This window comes from Heterodontus francisci, chromosome 46 (assembly GCF_036365525.1).
Source record: "Heterodontus francisci isolate sHetFra1 chromosome 46, sHetFra1.hap1, whole genome shotgun sequence".
NCBI lineage: Eukaryota > Metazoa > Chordata > Chondrichthyes > Heterodontiformes > Heterodontidae > Heterodontus > Heterodontus francisci.
Window position 1 is genome coordinate 19,710,236 of NC_090416.1, and position 18,931 is coordinate 19,729,166.

The 18,931-nt window shown below is 57.4% G+C and overlaps 1 protein-coding gene across 1 annotated transcript in view; it reads right to left on the minus strand.

Annotated features, from left to right (window-relative positions):
- Nucleotides 1-18,931, minus strand: part of LOC137356908 (DENN domain-containing protein 4B-like) — a 106,120-nt gene that overhangs the window by 11,373 nt on the left and 75,816 nt on the right. The window contains exons 15-20 of the mRNA XM_068022746.1: nt 14,221-14,350; nt 10,900-11,106; nt 9,932-10,060; nt 5,693-5,877; nt 2,058-2,383; nt 1,685-2,013 (exon numbers count right to left, since the gene is read on the minus strand). Of these exons, the coding sequence (XP_067878847.1) occupies nt 1,685-2,013; nt 2,058-2,383; nt 5,693-5,877; nt 9,932-10,060; nt 10,900-11,106; nt 14,221-14,350 (1,306 nt within the window). The remainder of the gene's footprint in view (nt 1-1,684; nt 2,014-2,057; nt 2,384-5,692; nt 5,878-9,931; nt 10,061-10,899; nt 11,107-14,220; nt 14,351-18,931) is intronic.

Genomic DNA, 18,931 nt, shown 5'->3' on the forward strand with positions numbered 1-18,931 from the left:
CCACCAGCCCCTACACCCCTCCCGATCTCTGTAACCTCCACCAGTCCCTACACCCCTCCCTATCTCTGTAACCTCCTCCAGTCCCTACACCCCTCCCTATCTCTGTAACCTCCACCAGTCCCTACACCCCTCCCGATCTCTGTAACCTCCTCCAGTCCCTACACCCCTCCCTATCTCTGTAACCTCCTCCAGCCCCTACACCCCTCCCTATCTCTGTAACCTCCACCAGTCCCTACACCCCTCCCGATCTCTGTAACCTCCTCCAGTCCCTACACCCCTCCCGATCTCTGTAACCTCCTCCAGCCCCTACACCCCTCCCTATCTCTGTAACCTCCACCAGTCCCTACACTCCTCCCTATCTCTGTAACCTCCACCAGTCCCTACACCCCTCCCTATCTCTGTAACCTCCTCCAGTCCCTACACCCCTCCCTATCTCTGTAACCTCCACCAGTCCCTACACCCCTCCCTATCTCTGTAACCTCCTCCAGTCCCTACACCCCTCCCTATCTCTGTAACCTCCTCCAGTCCCTACACTCCTCCCTATCTCTGTAACCTCCTCCAGTCCCTACACCCCTCCCTATCTCTGTAACCTCCTCCAGTCCCTACACCCCTCCCTATCTCTGTAACCTCCACCAGCCCCTACACCCCTCCCTATCTCTGTAACCTCCTCCAGCCCCTACACCCCTCCCTATCTCTGTCACGTCCTCCAGTCCCTACACCCCTCCCTATCTCTGTAACCTCCACCAGCCCCTACACTCCTCCCTATCTCTGTAACCTCCACCAGCCCCGACACCCCTCCCTATCTCTGTAACCTCCTCCAGCCCCTACACCCCTCCCTATCTCTGTCACGTCCTCCAGTCCCTACACCCCTCCCTATCTCTGTAACCTCCTCCAGCCCCTACACCCCTCCCTATCTCTGTCACGTCCTCCAGTCCCTACACCCCTCCCGATCTCTGTAACCTCCTCCAGCCCCTACTCCCCTCCCCATCTCTGTAACCTCCTCCAGCCCCTACACTCTTCCCTATCTCTGTCATCTCCACCAGCCCCTACACTCCTCCCTATCTCTGTAACCTCCTCCAGTCCCTACACCCCTCCCTATCTCTGTCACCTCCTCCAGCCCCTACACCCCTCCCTATCTCTGTAACCTCCTCCAGCCCCTACACCCCTCCCTATCTCTGTCACCTCCTCCATCCCTCCCTATCTCTGCACCCCCTCCAGTACAATCACATCCTTCCTATAATGTAGCGACCAGAATTGCACACAGTACTCCAGTTGTGGCCTTACCAAAGTTCTGTACAACTCCAACATGACCTCCCTGCTTTTGTAATCTATGCCTCGATTGATAAAGGCAAGTGTCCCATATGCCTTTTTCACCACCCTATTAACCTGCCCTTCTGCCTTCAGAGATCTATGGACAAACACACCAAGGTCCCTTTGTTCCTCGGAACTTCCCAGTGTCAGGCCATTCATTGAATACTTCCGTGTCACATTACTCCTTCCAAAGTGTATCACCTCACACTTTTCAGCGTTAAATTCCATCTGCCACTTTTCTGCCATTTGACCATCCCGTCTATATCTTCCTGTAACCCAAGACACTCCACCTCACTGTTAATTTTGTTTGATAATCGCTCCTGGGAGGCAGCTTGGGATGGTTTACTACATTAACAAAGCAAATGTTTCTCACCTCATCTTCACTCTCTCTTGCAGACTGCAGCCCCAGTTTCTCAGACGATGCTGTTAAATCGGAATGGGAGGATCCCCTGCGGCCTGAGCCCATGGTCGTGTGGACAGGTCGCCGGTTTGATGAAGAGGTCAGCAGACTGTGGAATTTCTCAGAGAGGCCCCGGGGTAGTAGCATAACATTGTTGCAGTTCTCATCAACCTTCTTGGCCTTCCCTCCCCATCGCTGATCAGGCCCGGACTCCCTGTCCCACTTCCGGCTTGTCCTCGGGTGTGGTGGAGCTCCAGCATGTCCGATGATTTGTTGGGCTGGCTGCTGCCCAGTGACGGAGCCTCAGGCTGGATGCAGTGGGAGGTCACGTTGGCAGGTTTCTGGCTGTGGAGGTCGGGGGTCAGGGGTCGGCCTCCAGGTCTGGCCAGTCCATTGTGCAGCTTTTCCCGGCGAGGACGTTCAACGGATGAGGCCCGGCTCCCTGGCTTGAAGTTGTCTCCCAACTGGCTGGGGGATGCTGAGCCAGGATTGGAGGGCTGCTCATCCAGCACAGTATGGTCCCCTGTCCTGGTGCAGCTGGCACTCCTGCTCTTAACCAGAGGAGAGCCTAGGCCGTCCCAGCTCTCGATGCTCCCACTCCTCCCAGCCCAGGTGGTGTGTCGCTGCAGCATGAACCTCGGCCCCACCCTCAAAGCTCCTCCTGAGATTGATCTGCATGTTGAAAAGAGAAGCTGAGAATATCCAGGACTCTGATTTAATCAATCATTCAGATACCTACAGTGAGGAAGAAAGAGCAACCACATTCTATAGTCATCGGCTTTCACAGCCACCCCGAATGAAAGCTCACTCTTGTCTATTGGGAGGTAAAACACCGAACCCACCCCCTCCCTAATTCTCTAAAGATGCTAGGCCACAGTCTGCACAGGATCCAGGCACACACTGCTACTTGAATCACTTCCTGCGGGTCCCCGGCCATCCCCGAGATGGTCCTTCCCCACAGTCAGTGTGACACCCCCTCCCCTCGCGCCCCGCGGTCAGTGTGACCACCCCCACTCTCCTCTGGCGCCCCACGGTCAGTGTGACCCCCCACCCCTCTCCCCTCCCAGCCAGTCATCGTAACCTCCTGAACTGGTTTCTGTGGCCTGAGGGTGTCGGTGTCAGAGGGAACTCTGTCCTTCATTGGCACTGAGGCCGGTTTTGTCTGCTGGCTGCGACACTGGTGTGGGTGTGGGGTCAGAGACAGAGACAGAAACATGGACACAGACAGAGGCGCAGAGAAAGTGGGGGGGGGTGGGGGGGGCGAGGCGCAGAGAGAGAGAGAGAGAGAGAGGGGGCGAGGCGGAGAGAGAGAGAGAGAGGGCGAGGCGGAGAGAGAGAGAGAGAGAGAGAGAGAGAGAGAGAGAGAGAGAGAGAGAGAGAGAGAGAGAGAGAGAGAGAGAGAGAGAGAGAGAGAGTGAGAGGACGAGGCGGAGAGAGAGAGCGAGAGCGCGAGAGAGAGGGGGCGAGGCGGAGAGAGAGCGAGGCGGAGAGAGAGGGGGCGAGGCGGAGAGAGAGCGAGGCGGAGAGAGAGGGGGCGAGGCGGAGAGAGAGCGAGAGAGAGGGGCGAGGCGGAGAGAGAGCGAGAGAGAGGGGGCGAGGCCGAGAGAGAGCGGGCGAGGCGGAGAGAGAGCGAGAGAGAGGGGGCGAGGCGGAGAGAGAGCGAGAGAGAGGGGGCGAGGCGGAGAGAGAGCGAGAGAGAGGGGGCGAGGCGGAGAGAGAGCGAGAGAGAGGGGGCGAGGCGGAGAGAGAGCGAGAGAGAGGGGGCGAGGCGGAGAGAGAGCGAGAGAGAGGGGGCGAGGCGGAGAGAGAGCAAGAGAGAGCAAGAGAGAGGGGGCGAGGCGGAGAGAGAGAGCGAGAGAGAGGGGGCGAGGCGGAGAGAGAGAGCGAGAGAGGGGGGCGAGGCGGAGAGAGAGAGCGAGAGAGGGGGGCGAGGCGGAGAGAGAGCGAGAGAGGGGGGCGAGGCGAGAGAGAGCGAGAGAGGGGGCGAGGCAAAGAGAGAGAGCGAGAGAGGGGGGCGAGGCAAAGAGAGAGAGCGAGAGAGGGGGGCGAGGCAAAGAGAGAGAGCGAGAGAGGGGGGGCGAGGCGGAGAGAGAGCGAGAGAGGGGGGCGAGGCGGAGAGAGAGCGAGAGAGGGGGGCGAGGCGGAGAGAGAGCGAGAGAGGGGGGCGAGGCGGAGAGAGAGCGAGAGAGGGGGGCGAGGCGGAGAGAGAGCGAGAGAGGGGGGCGAGGCAAAGAGAGAGAGCGAGAGAGGGGGGCGAGGCAAAGAGAGAGAGCGAGAGAGGGGGGCGAGGCGGAGAGAGAGCGAGAGAGGGGGGCGAGGCGGAGAGAGAGCGAGAGAGGGGGGCGAGGCGGAGAGAGAGCGAGAGAGGGGGGCGAGGCGGAGAGAGAGCGAGAGAGGGGGGCGAGGCGGAGAGAGAGCGAGAGAGGGGGGCGAGGCGGAGACGAGAGAGGGACGCAGACCGAGAGAGGGACGCAGACCGAGAGAGGGACGCAGACCGAGAGAGACAGAGGATTGAGACTGAAGGCGGCTCCGTGGCCTTACGTCCCAGTTGAACCCCGGTGAGGGGTAACCACTGAGGTTGACTGCAGTCCGGGCTGAAATCGTTACCAAGCACAGAGCCAGGATAGAACACAGGGAAGAAAAGGGAACCATCACACTTACCAGGACACGGGGAAAAGGGACATTCCTCATCACACATACTCAGGACACGGGGAAAAGGGACATTCCTCATCACACATACCCAGGACACGGGGAAAAGGGACATTCCTCATCACACTTACCCAGGACACGGGGAAAAGGGACATTCCTCATCACACTTACCCAGGACACGGGGAAAAGGGACATTCCTCATCACACATACCCAGGACACGGGGAAAAGGGACATTCCTCATCACACATACCCAGGACACGGGGAAAAGGGACATTCCTCATCACACATACCCAGGACACGGGGAAAAGGGACATTCCTCATCACACATACCCAGGACACGGGGAAAAGGGACATTCCTCATCACACATAACCAGGACACGGGGAAAAGGGACATTCCTCATCACACATACCCAGGACACGGGGAAAAGGGACATTCCTCATCACACATACCCAGGACACGGGGAAAAGGGACATTCCTCATCACACATACCCAGGACACGGGGAAAAGGGACATTCCTCATCACACATACCCAGGACACGGGGAAAAGGGACATTCCTCATCACACATACCCAGGACACGGGGAAAAGGGACATTCCTCATCACACATACCCAGGACACGGGGAAAAGGGACATTCCTCATCACACATACCCAGGACACGGGGAAAAGGGACATTCCTCATCACACATACCCAGGACACGGGGAAAAGGGACATTCCTCATCACACATACCCAGGACACGGGGAAAAGGGTCATTCCTCATCACACATACCCAGGACACGGGGAAAAGGGACATTCCTCATCACACATACCCAGGACACGGGGAAAAGGGACATTCCTCATCACACATACCCAGGACACGGGGAAAAGGGACATTCCTCATCACACATACCCAGGACACGGGGAAAAGGGACATTCCTCATCACACATACCCAGGACACGGGGAAAAGGGACATTCCTCATCACACATACCCAGGACACGGGGAAAAGGGACATTCCTCATCACACATACCCAGGACACGGGGAAAAGGGACATTCCTCATCACACATACCCAGGACACGGGGAAAAGGGACATTCCTCATCACACATACCCAGGACACGGGGAAAAGGGACATTTCTCATCACACATACCCAGGACACGGGGAAAAGGGACATTCCTCATCACACATACCCAGGACACGGGGAAAAGGGACATTCCTCATCACACATACCCAGGACACGGGGAAAAGGGACATTCCTCATCACACATACCCAGGACACAGGGGAAAAGGGACATTCCTCATCACACATACCCAGGACACGGGGAAAAGGGACATTCCTCATCACACATACCCAAGACACGGGGAAAAGGGACATTCCTCATCACACATACCCAGGATGCTTTTGGCCAGACACTGTACTCGCCGTTCCCTCAGTGGCCGACGGAACTGAGCTGCTGCTCGGATCACATTTCTCAGCTTTGCCCAACGCAAGCGGCCGCCCTGGTTACTGGATGGCCATTTACTCTCGAGGACTGCCTGTGGACAGAGAAAGGAACAAGGGTTACTCAGTGGATGCACCCCAGGGCCAGCCTGAGAAAAGCAGCACTCGTCATTCCTTCAAATAACAGACTGGAAGGCAGGCTAGGAGAGAGGGAGGGAGGGCTGGCAGGCTGGGAGAGAGGGCTGGCAGGCTGGGAGAGAGGGAGGGAGGTCTGGCAGGCTGGGAGGGAGGTCTGGCAGGCTGGGAGGGAGGTCTGGCAGGCTGGGAGAGAGGTCTGGCAGGCTGGGAGAGAGGTCTGGCAGGCTGGGAGAGAGGGCTGGCAGGCTGGGAGAGAGGGCTGGCAGGCTGGGAGAGAGGGCTGGCAGGCTGGGAGAGAGGGCTGGCAGGCTGGGAGAGAGGGCTGGCAGGCTGGGAGAGAGGGCTGGCAGGCTGGGAGAGAGGGCTGGCAGGCTGGGAGAGAGGGCTGGCAGGCTGGGAGAGAGGGCTGGCAGGCTGGGAGAGAGGGCTGGCAGGCTGGGAGAGAGGGCTGGCAGGCTGGGAGAGAGGGAGGGAGGGCTGGGAGAGAGGGAGGGAGGGCTGGCAGGCTGGGAGAGAGGGAGGGAGGGAGGGAGGGCTGGCAGGCTGGGAGAGAGGGAGGGAGGGCTGGCAGGCTGGGAGAGAGGGAGGGAGGGCTGGCAGGCTGGGAGAGGGGGAGGGAGGGCTGGCAGGCTGGGAGAGGGGGAGGGAGGGCTGGCAGGCTGGGAGAGGGGGAGGGAGGGCTGGCAGGCTGGATGTGGGGAGGGCTGGCAGGCTGGGAGAGAGGGAGGGAGAGCTGGCAGGCTGGATGTGGGAAGGGCAGGCAGGCTGGGAGAGAGGGAGGGAGGGCTGGCAGGCTGGGAGAGAGGGAGGGAGGGCTGGCAGGCTGGGAGAGAGGGAGGGAGGGCTGGCAGGCTGGGAGAGAGGGAGGGCTGGCAGGCTGGGAGAGAGAGAGGGAGGGCTGGCAGGCTGGATGTGGGGATGGCTGGCAGGCTGGGAGAGAGGGAGGGAGGGCTGGCAGGCTGGATGTGGGGAGAGCAGGCAGGCTGGGAGAGAGGGAGGGAGGGCTGGCAGGCTTGGAGAGAGGGAGGGAGGGCTGGCAGGCTGGATGTGGGGATGGCTGGCAGGCTGGGAGAGAGGGAGGGAGGGCTGGCATGCTGGATGTGGGTCGGGCAGGCAGGCTGGGAGAGAGGGAGGGAGGGCTGGCAGGCTGGGAGAGAGGGAGAGAGGGCTGGCAGGCTGGGAGAGAGGGAGGGAGGGCTGGCAGGTTGGGAGAGAGGGAGGGAGGGCTGGCAGGCTGGATGTTGGGAGGGCAGGCAGGCTGGGAGAGAGGGGAGGGTGGGCTGGCAGGCTGGATGTGGGGATGGCTGGCAGGCTGGGAGAGAGGGAGGGAGAGCTGGCAGGCTGGACGTGGGGAGGGCTGGCAGAGAGGGCAGGGAGGCTGGGAGAGAGGGAGGGAGGGCTGGCAGGCTGGGAGAGAGGGCTGGCAGGCTGGGAGAGAGGGAGGGAGGGCTGGCAGGCTGGGAGAGAGGGAGGGAGGGCTGGCAGGCTGGGAGAGAGGGAGGGAGGGCTGGCAGGCTGGGAGAGAGGGAGGGAGGGCTGGCAGGCTGGGAGAGAGGGAGGGAGGGCTGGCAGGCTGGGAGAGAGGGAGGGAGGGCTGGCAGGCTGGGAGAGAGGGAGGGAGGGCTGGCAGGCTGGGAGAGAGGGAGGGAGGGCTGGCAGGCTGGGAGAGAGGGAGGGAGGGCTGGCAGGCTGGGAGAGAGGGAGGGAGGGCTGGCAGGCTGGGAGAGGGGGAGAGAGGGCTGGCAGGCTGGGAGAGGGGGAGAGAGGGCTGGCAGGCTGGGAGAGGGGGAGGGAGGGCTGGCAGGCTGGGAGAGAGGGAGGGAGGGCTGGCAGGCTGGGAGAGAGGGAGGGAGGGCTGGCAGGCTGGGAGAGAGGGAGGGAGGGCTGGCAAGCTGGATGTTGGGAGGGCAGGCAGGCTGAGAGAGAGGGGAGGGAGGATTGGCAGGCTGGATGTGGGGAGGGCTGGCAGGCTGGATGTTTGGAGGGCAGGCAGGCTGGGCGAGAGGGGAGGGAGGGCTGGCAGGCTGGGCGAGAGGGGAGGGAGGGCTGGCAGGCTGGGAGAGAGGGAGGGAGGGCTGGCAGGCTGGATGTGGGGAGGGCAGTCAGGCTGGGAGAGAGGGAGGGAGGGCTGGCAGGCTGGATGTGGGGAGGGCTGGCAGGCTGGGAGAGAGGGCTGGCAGGCTGGGAGAGAGGGAGGGAGGGCTGGCAGATTGGGAGAGAGGGAGGGAGGGCTGGCAGGCTGGATGTTGGGAGGGCAGGCAGGCTGGGAGAGAGGGGAGGGTGGGCTGGCAGGCTGGATGTGGGGATGGCTGGCAGGCTGGTAGAGAGGGAGGCAGGGCTGGCAGGCTGGATGTGGGGAGAGCTGGCAGGCTAGGAGAGAGGGAGGGAGAGCTGGCAGGCTGGACGTGGGGAAGGCTGGGAGAGAGGGCTGGCAGGCTGGGAGAGAGGGAGGGAGGGCAGGGAGGCTGGGAGAGAGGGAGGGAGGGCTGGCAGGCTGGGAGAGAGGGAGGGAGGGCTGGCAGGCTGGGAGAGAGGGAGGGAGGGCTGGCAGGCTGGGAGAGAGGGAGGGAGGGCTGGCAGGCTGGGAGAGAGGGAGGGAGGGCTGGCAGGCTGGGAGAGAGGGAGGGAGGGCTGGCAGGCTGGGAGAGAGGGAGGGAGGGCTGAGCAGGCTGGGAGAGGGGGAGAGAGGGCTGGCAGGCTGGGAGAGAGGGAGGGAGGGCTGGCAGGCTGGGAGAGAGGGAGGGAGGGAGGGCTGGCAGGCTGGGAGAGAGGGAGGGCTGGCAGGCTGGGAGAGAGGGAGGGAGGGCTGGCAAGCTGGATGTTGGGAGGGCAGGCAGGCTGGGAGAGAGGGGAGGGAGGATTGGCAGGCTGGATGTGGGGAGGGCTGGCAGGCTGGGAGAGAGGGAGGGAGGGCTGGCAGGCTGGGAGAGAGGGAGGGAGGGCTGGCAGGCTGGGAGAGAGGGAGGGAGGGCTGGCAGGCTGGATGTGGGGAGGGCAGTCAGGCTGGGAGAGAGGGAGGGAGGGCTGGCAGGCTGGGAGAGAGGGAGGGAGGGCTGGCAGGCTGGGAGAGAGGGAGGGTGGGCTGGCAGGCTGGGAGAGAGGGAGGGTGGGCTGGCAGGCTGGGAGAGAGGGAGGGTGGGCTGGCAGGCTGGGAGAGAGGGGAGGGAGGGTGGCAGACTGGGAGAGAGGGAGGGAGGGCTGGCAGGCTGGATGTGGAGAGGGAGGGAGGGCTGGCAGAGAGGGGAGGGAGGGCTGGCAGGCTGGGAGAGAGGGGAGGGAGGGCTGGCAGGCTGGGAGAGAGGGAGGGAGGGCAGGGAGGCTGGGAGAGAGGGGAGGGAGGGCAGGGAGGCTGGGAGAGAGGGGAGGGAGGGCAGGGAGGCTGGGAGAGAGGGGAGGGAGGGCTGGCAGGCTGGGAGAGAGGGAGGGCTGGCAGGCTGGGAGAGAGGAAGGGAGGGCTGGCAGGCTGGATGTGGGGCGGGCTGGCAGGCTGGGAGAAAGGGAGGGAGGGCTGGCAGGCTGGGAGAGAGGGCTGGGAGAGAGGGAGGGAGGGAGGGCTGGCAGGCTGGGAGAGAGGGAGGGAGGGCTGGCAGGCTGGGAGAGAGGGAGGGAGGGCTGGCAGGCTGGATGTGGGGCGGGCTGGCAGGCTGGGAGAAAGGGAGGGAGGGCTGGCAGGCTGGTAAAGAGGGAGGGAGGGCTGGCAGGCTGGGAGAGAGGGAGGGAGGGCTGGCAGGCTGGGAGAGAGGGAGGGAGGGCTGGCAGGCTGGATGTGGGGCGGGCTGGCAGGCTGGGAGAAAGGGAGGGAGGGCTGGCAGGCTGGGAGAGAGGGAGGGAGGGCTGGCAGGCTGGATGTGGGGAGGGCAGGCAGACCAGGACGATGGCGGGAGGAAGGGAGGGCAGAAGGGCAAGCGAGCAGGAAGGTGATAAGAAGGGCTGATGGGAGGGAAGCAGGGACTGAGCCCCTGAACTGAGTGTCGGTCTGCGCCCTGCTTACCCCCCCACACCAGCTCTCACCTTGTTGTAGTACCCGTAGGTGACGGCGTTCGGTATGATTCCAGCTTTCTTCATCTCGTGCAGGACCCGGACTGCCAGCACAGGTTCTCCATACTGTCCACACAGCTGCATCAGGATACGGTGACACATCTACAGTACACAATGTGGCAAATGTTACCAGGGGCAGAGGGGTGGGGTTCAGGCAGGGGGGGGGGGGGGTGGGGGGTGTTCAGGCAGGGGGGAAGGGGGGGGGGGGGAAGGCGCGGGGGAAAGCGAGAGACCGCGCACCAGAAAGAGAGAGAGCACGAGTACGCCAGAGAGAGGGAGAGAGAGAGCGCGAGTGAATGCGCCAGGCAGTGGGAGACAGATTAGAGTCTCTAGTTGGAGATGGTCATTTCCTGGAGCAACTGTTAGTGTCACTGATCAGCGAGTGTTTGGATGCTGTCCTGGTCTCGGCACATGCACATGGTATCAGAATCTTACAGCACAGGAGGAGGCCATTCGGCCCGGTCTGCCTGTGCCTGCTTTGGAACATCTATCCAATTACTCTCACTTCCACTGCTCTTTTCGCATATCCCTGGAAATCTTTCATTTTCCAGTATTTATCCAATTCCATTTTGAAAGTCACTATTGAATCTGCTTCCACCTTTCAGGCAGCACGTTCCAGATCACAACAACACTGTATAAAAAACACTCTCACATCCCCAGTTTTCCTCTGGTTACTGAAACCCCTGCCAAGTCCCTCATCCCTGGGACTATTCCTGAAAAGCTTTATTATTTCAGGAATGGAGCTGAAGACTCTACAAGCACCCGTGAGCAGCAACAGAGTTAAACAGCAGAGAAACAGGCCCTTCGGCCCACCGTGTCTGTGCCGGCCATCAAGCCTATCTATACGGATCCCATTTTCCTGCACTTTGAACTGGAATCAGGCTCTCTGATGATGGGTCACACAGTAGCCCCAGTCCCAGGCCTGAGGGCACAGTACCCACCTCGTCTGGCAGCACCACCTTCCTGGTCTCCATCTTCTTAAGCACGTCGTAGGCCGTCTGCAGTGCTCGGACCTTTACTTGAGAGGCACGGACGTGGGTCGGGAGGTAGATGAACCAGAGGGCGTAACACTGACCCAGCAGGCACTTGGCCCACATGTCAGGCACCAGGGAATATTTCTGCGCAATTTTCTGAGCCTGTTTAATCTCCTGTGTATGAGAAGTACCTGGGTGTCAACTTCCAATCAATCAGTTACATATCGGAATAAAACAACACTTTGATTGCACCTTTCACAACCTCGCTGTTCAAATTACAGCATTTTTACATAGTCACTGTTGTAATGTTGAAACACAGCAGTCAATCTGCACATGGCAAGCTTCTACAAACAATGTCATATACAACTAGACAATCTGTTCCAGTAATATTGAGGGACAAAGAGTGGTCAGGACACTGGGGACAACTTATCTGCTCTTCCTCCAATAGTGCTCATGGGATCTTTTAGATCCACCTGAAAGGGCAGACCAGGCATCAGTGTACTACCTTGTCCAAAAGAGGGCACCTCCGACAGTGCAGCACTCCCTCAGTACTGACCCTCCGACAGTGCTGCACTCCCTCAGTAGTGACCCTCCGACAGTGTGGCACTCCCTCAGTACTGACCCTCCGACAGTGCGGCACTCCCTCAGTACTGACCCTCCGACAGTGCAGCACTCCCTCAGTACTGACCCTCCGACAGTGCGGCGCTCCCTCAGTACTGACCCTCCGACAGTATGGCGCTCCCTCAGTACTGACCCTCCCTCCGACAGTGCTGCACTCCCTCAGTACTGACCCTCCCTCCGACAGTGCTGCACTCCCTCAGTACTGACCCTCCGACAGTGCAGCACTCCCTCAGTACTGACCCTCCGACAGTGCTGCACTCCTTCAGTACTGACCCTCCGACAGTGCGGCGCTCCCTCAGTACTGAACCTCCGACAGTGCGGCGCTCCCTCAGTACTGACCCTCCGACAGTGCGGCGCTCCCTCAGTACTGACCCTCCGACAGTGCTGCGCTCCCTCAGTACTGACCCTCCGACAGTGCGGCACTCCCTCAGTACTGACCCTCCGACAGTGCGGCACTCCCTCAGTACTGACCCTCCGACAGTGCGGCACTCCCTCAGTACTGACCCTCCGACAGTGCGGCGCTCCCTCAGTACTGACCCTCCGACAGTGCGGCGCTCCCTCAGTACTGACCCTCCGACAGTATGGCGCTCCCTCAGTACTGACCCTCCCTCCGACAGTGCTGCACTCCCTCAGTACTGACCCTCCGACAGTGCAGCACTCCCTCAGTACTGACCCTCCCTCCGACAGTGCTGCACTCCCTCAGTACTGACCCTCCGACAGTGCAGCACTCCCTCAGTACTGACCCTCCGACAGTGCTGCACTCCTTCAGTACTGACCCTCCGACAGTGCGGCGCTCCCTCAGTACTGAACCTCCGACAGTGCGGCGCTCCCTCAGTACTGACCCTCCGACAGTGCGGCGCTCCCTCAGTACTGACCCTCCGACAGTGCGGCGCTCCCTCAGTACTGACCCTCCGACAGTGCGGCACTCCCTCAGTACTGACCCTCCGACAGTGCGGCACTCCCTCAGTACTGACCCTCCGACAGTGCGGCACTCCCTCAGTACTGACCCTCCGACAGTGCGGCACTCCCTCAGTACTGACCCTCCGACAGTGCGGCACTCCCTCAGTACTGACCCTCCGACAGTGCGGCACTCCCTCAGTACTGACCCTCCGACAGTGCTGCACTCCCTCAGTACTGACCCTCCGACAGTGCTGCACTCCCTCAGTACTGACCCTCCGACAGTGCGGCACTCCCTCAGTACTGACCCTCCGACAGTGCTGCACTCCCTCAGTACTGACCCTCCGACAGTGCTGCACTCCCTCAGTACTGAGCCAGGGCTGATATAAGGAAAAGGAATGGACATTAAACTGGTGGTGTTGGTGTGAGGAGTAGGGGGGCTTTGTACTGCTCCAGGTGTGACACAGAGTGTAGGTTGCTGCCCCAATAGCCAGTCTGCAGTGAATAGGTCAAATCCACCTGTGCTCAGCACTGCTGGGTCAGAGAAAGTCAGACAGATTTCCTCTTCCTGATCACGATCCAGCTCGAACTGGAAGACGACAAAGCCAGACTGGAGTGTGATGCCCCCCATTGTTCAATATCCAAAAGACACCCACTGTCCATGCTCCAAGTCTGGCCACGGGAGGGAGCCTACACTGCAGGAGGTCAGGACCAACAGAAGCTGATCATGAGAAATCTGAGGAGGCCATTCAGCCCCTCAAACCTGCTCCATCATTAAGATCCTCGCTGATAATCTACATCAGTCACCTTTCCATGTTATCAAGATTTCCTTAGTGCTCAAAAATCTGTCAATCTCAATCCTGAATACACTGATGACTGAGCATCCACGGCCCACTGGCATCGAGGATATCAAAGATTCACAACCGTCCGAGTAAAGAAATTCCTCTTCGCAGTTCCAAAGATCAAAACTTCAAAAAAGTTGATTAGCAAGTAACATCAAAGTTTAGTTCAATGAACGAGGTCTCGGGCCACTCACTGTGCCGATCCGAGTTGCCTCACAGCCTGCGAAGCTGATGGGCAGTGGTTAACAATGTCAGACAGACCCAGAGCCACACACACACACACACACAGACCCAGAGCCCCACACACACACAGACACAGACACACAGACCCAGAGCCACACACACACACACCCAGAGCCACACACACACACACACACCCAGAGCCACACACACACACACACACACACCCAGCGCCACACACACACACACCCAGCGCCACACACACACACACCCAGAGCCACACACACACACACCCAGAGCCACACACACACACACCCAGAGCCACACACACACACACCCAGAGCCACACACACACACACCCAGAGCCACACACACACACACCCAGAGCCACACACACACACACCCAGAGCCACACACACACACACCCAGAGCCACACACACACACACCCAGAGCCACACACACACCCAGAGCCACACACACACACCCAGAGCCACACACACACACCCAGAGCCACACACACACACCCAGAGCCACACACACACACCCAGAGCCACACACACACACCCAGAGCCACACACACACACCCAGAGCCACACACACACACCCAGAGCCACACACACACACACACACACACACACCCAGACCCAGACCCAGACCCAGAGACACACACACACACACACACACACACACACACACACACACACACACACACACAGCCAGAGGCCCCAACACTGGTTGCTGCAGTACCTGCTTTGTCCTCCTCGGTGCAGGGCTGCTGGGTGCACTGCTCCTTGGCTGGTTCAGGAAGTGTGAGGACTTCAGGAGATCCTGCGGCCTGTCGAAAAGCTCAGCCTTGAGCAGTGGAAACCCATCATAGCTGCAAAGATGAAGAAAATGCTGTCATAGTGCCCTGTAACAGTCAAACACACTCACCAGAATCCTGCAGTACAGGAGGAGGCCATTCAGCCCATCATGCCTGTACCAGAGAACAACTAACTAAACTAAAGAGAGAGAGATTAGACTCTCTGCTCTCTGTGAAGGATGCAGGGATGACAGCTGGAGTGATTTACCAATGACAGGGCACACTGAAATGTGTGGCTTGTGTCCTCTCTCAGGCAGATCTATCTGGAGATAGGAGGACAAGGCTGAGAGCAGTGGACCCATAGAGGCATGGCTCCCATTCAAACATTACCCTGAGTTGGTGTGTGGCTTCTCTGCTGAAATGCACTGCCAATTGGAGTCCAATAACAGGATAAGCTGAAAGACCAGGCAAAGGCAGGAGGGAAATCAACAGAATACATTCTGAATGCAGGAGCCATTCAGTTCCACTAGCCTGCTCTCCCATTCAATACCATCATGCCTGATTCTCCATCGCAGGTCCACTAGCCTGCTCTCCCATTCAATACCATCATGCCTGATTCTCCATCGCAGGTCCACTTTCCTGTTCTCCCATTCAATAACATCATGCCTGATTCTCCATCACAGGTCCACTTTCCTGCTCTCCCATTCAATACCATCATGCCTGATTCTCCATCGCAGGTCCACTTTCCTGTTCTCCCATTCAATACCATCATGCCTGATTCTCCATCACAGGTCCACTTTCCTGCTCTCCCATTCAATACCATCATGCCTGATTCTCCATCGCAGGTCCACTTTCCTGTTCTCCCATTCAATACCATCATGCCTGATTCTCCATCACAGCTCTACTTTCCTGCTCTCCCATTCAATACCATCATGCCTGATTCTCCATCGCAGGTCCACTTTCCTGTTCTCCCATTCAATACCATCATGCCTGATTCTCCATCACAGCTCTACTTTCCTGCTCTCCCATTCAATACCATCATGCCTGATTCTCCATCGCAGGTCCACTTTCCTGTTCTCCCATTCAATACCATCATGCCTGATTCTCCATCACAGCTCTACTTTCCTGCTCTCCCATTCAATACCATCATGCCTGATTCTCCATCGCAGGTCCACTTTCCTGTTCTCCCATTCAATACCATCATGCCTGATTCTCCATCGCAGGTCCACTTTCCTGTTCTCCCATTCAATACCATCATGCCTGATTCTCCATCGCAGGTCCACTTTCCTGCTCTCCCATTCAATACCATCATGCCTGATTCTCCATCACAGTTCCACTTTCCTGTTCTCCCATTCAATACCATCATGCCTGATTCTCCATCACAGTTCCACTTTCCTGCTCTCCCATTCAATACCATCATGCCTGATTCTTCATCGCAGGTCCACTTTCCTGTTCTCCCATTCAATACCATCATGCCTGATTCTCCATCGCAGGTCCACTTTCCTGCTCTCCCATTCAATACCATCATGCCTGATTCTCCATCACAGTTCCACTTTCCTGTTCTCCCATTCAATACCATCATGCCTGATTCTCCATCGCAGGTCCACTTTCCTGCTCTCCCATTCAATACCATCATGCCTGATTCTCCATCACAGGTCCACTTTCCTGTTCTCCCATTCAATAACATGCCTGATTCTCCATCGCAGTTCCACTTTCCTGTTCTCCCATTCAATAACATCATGCCTGATTCTCCATCGCAGCTCCACTTTCCTGCTCTCCCATTCAATAACATCATGCCTGATTCTCCATCACAGCTCCACTTTCCTGTTCTCCCATTCAATACCATCATGCCTGATTCTCCATCACAGGTTCACTTTCCTGCTCTCCCATTCAATACCATCATGCCTGATTCTCCATCGCAGGTCCACTTTCCTGCTCTCCCATTCAATAACATCATGCCTGATTCTCCATCACAGTTCCACTTTCCTGTTCTCCCATTCAATACCATCATGCCTGATTCTCCATCGCAGGTCCACTTTCCTGCTCTCCCATTCAATACCATCATGCCTGATTCTCCATCGCAGGTCCACTTTCCTGCTCTCCCATTCAATACCATCATGCCTGATTCTCCATCGCAGGTCCACTTTCCTGTTCTCCCATTCAATAACATGCCTGATTCTCCATCGCAGGTCCACTTTCCTGCTCTCCCATTCAATACCATCATGCCTGATTCTCCATCACAGTTCCACTTTCCTGTTCTCCCATTCAATACCATCATGCCTGATTCTCCATCACAGTTCCACTTTCCTGCTCTCCCATTCAATACCATCATGCCTGATTCTTCATCGCAGGTCCACTTTCCTGTTCTCCCATTCAATACCATCATGCCTGATTCTCCATCGCAGGTCCACTTTCCTGCTCTCCCATTCAATACCATCATGCCTGATTCTCCATCACAGTTCCACTTTCCTGTTCTCCCATTCTATACCATCATGCCTGATTCTCCATCGCAGGTCCACTTTCCTGCTCTCCCATTCAATACCATCATGCCTGATTCTCCATCACAGGTCCACTTTCCTGTTCTCCCATTCAATAACATGCCTGATTCTCCATCGCAGTTCCACTTTCCTGTTCTCCCATTCAATAACATCATGCCTGATTCTCCATCGCAGCTCCACTTTCCTGCTCTCCCATTCAATAACATCATGCCTGATTCTCCATCACAGCTCCACTTTCCTGTTCTCCCATTCAATACCATCATGCCTGATTCTCCATCACAGGTCCACTTTCCTGCTCTCCCATTCAATACCATCATGCCTGATTCTCCATCGCAGGTCCACTTTCCTGCTCTCCCATTCAATAACATCATGCCTGATTCTCCATCACAGTTCCACTTTCCTGTTCTCCCATTCAATACCATCATGCCTGATTCTCCATCGCAGGTCCACTTTCCTGCTCTCCCATTCAATACCATCATGCCTGATTCTCCATCGCAGGTCCACTTTCCTGCTCTCCCATTCAATACCATCATGCCTGATTCTCCATCGCAGGTCCACTTTCCTGCTCTCCCATTCAATACCATCATGCCTGATTCTCCATTACAGCTCCACATTCCTGTTCTCCCATTCAATACCATCATGCCTGATTCTCCATCACAGGTCCACTTTCCTGCTCTCCCATTCAATACCATCATGCCTGATTCTCCATCACAGCTCCACTTTCCTGTTCTCCCATTCAATACCATCATGCCTGATTCTCCATCACAGGTCCACTTTCCTGCTCTCCCATTCAATACCATCATGCCTGATTCTCCATCACAGCTCCACTTTCCTGTTCTCCCATTCAATACCATCATGCCTGATTCTCCATCGCAGGTCCACTTTCCTGCTCTCCCATTCAATAACATCATGCCTGATTCTCCATCACAGTTCCACTTTCCTGCTCTCCCATTCAATACCATCATGCCTGATTCTCCATCACAGTTCCACTTTCCTGTTCTCCCATTCAATAACATCATGCCTGATTCTCCATCGCAGCTCCACTTTCCTGCTCTCCCATTCAATAACATCATGCCTGATTCTCCATCACAGCTCCACTTTCCTGTTCTCCCATTCAATAACATCATGCCTGATTCTCCATCGCAGCTCCACTTTCCTGCTCTCCCATTCAATAACATCATGCCTGATTCTCCATCACAGCTCCACTTTCCTGTTCTCCCATTCAATACCATCATGCCTGATTCTCCATCACAGCTCCACTTTCCTGTTCTCCCATTCAATACCATCATGCCTGATTCTCCATCGCAGGTCCACTTTCCTGTTCTCCCATTCAATACCATCATGCCTGATTCTCCATCACAGGTCCACTTTCCTGTTCTCCCATTCAATACCATCATGCCTGATTCTCCATCACAGTTCCACTTTCCTGTTCTCCCATTCAATACCATCATGCCTGATTCTCCATCGCAGGTCCACTTTCCTGTTCTCCCATTCAATACCATCATGCCTGATTCTCCATCGCAGTTCCACTTTCCTGTTCTCCCATTCAATACCATCATGCCTGATTCTCCATCGCAGGTCCACTTTCCTGCTCTCCCATTCAATACCATCATGCCTGATTCTCCATCACAGCTCCACTTTCCTGTTCTCCCATTCAATACCATCATGCCTGATTCTCCATCGCAGGTCCACTTTCCTGTTCTCCCATTCAATACCATCATGCCTGATTCTCCATCACAGCTCCACTTTCCTGTTCTCCCATTCAATACCATCATGCCTGATTCTCCATCACAGCTCCACTTTCCTGCCATGTCCCTCGATGCCCAAAAGTCTATCGACCTCTGTTTTGAATATGTGACTGAACATCCACAGCCCTCTGCAGTAGAGAATTCCAAGGACTCTCAACCCATTGAGTAAAGAAATTTCTCCTCATCTCAGTCCTAAATGTCCTGAGACTGTGCACCTTATTTCTAGAGTCACCAGAGGGAAACAGCCTCTCAGCACCGACCCTGTCAAGCCCTCTCACAGTCCTATATGTTCCAATGAGATCATCTCTCATTCATCCAAACCCTAGCGAGTAGAAGTCTGCTTTACTCAGTCTCTCCTCATCGGACAACTCTCTCATCTCAGCAATCAGTGAACCATCCTTGTGCTGCCT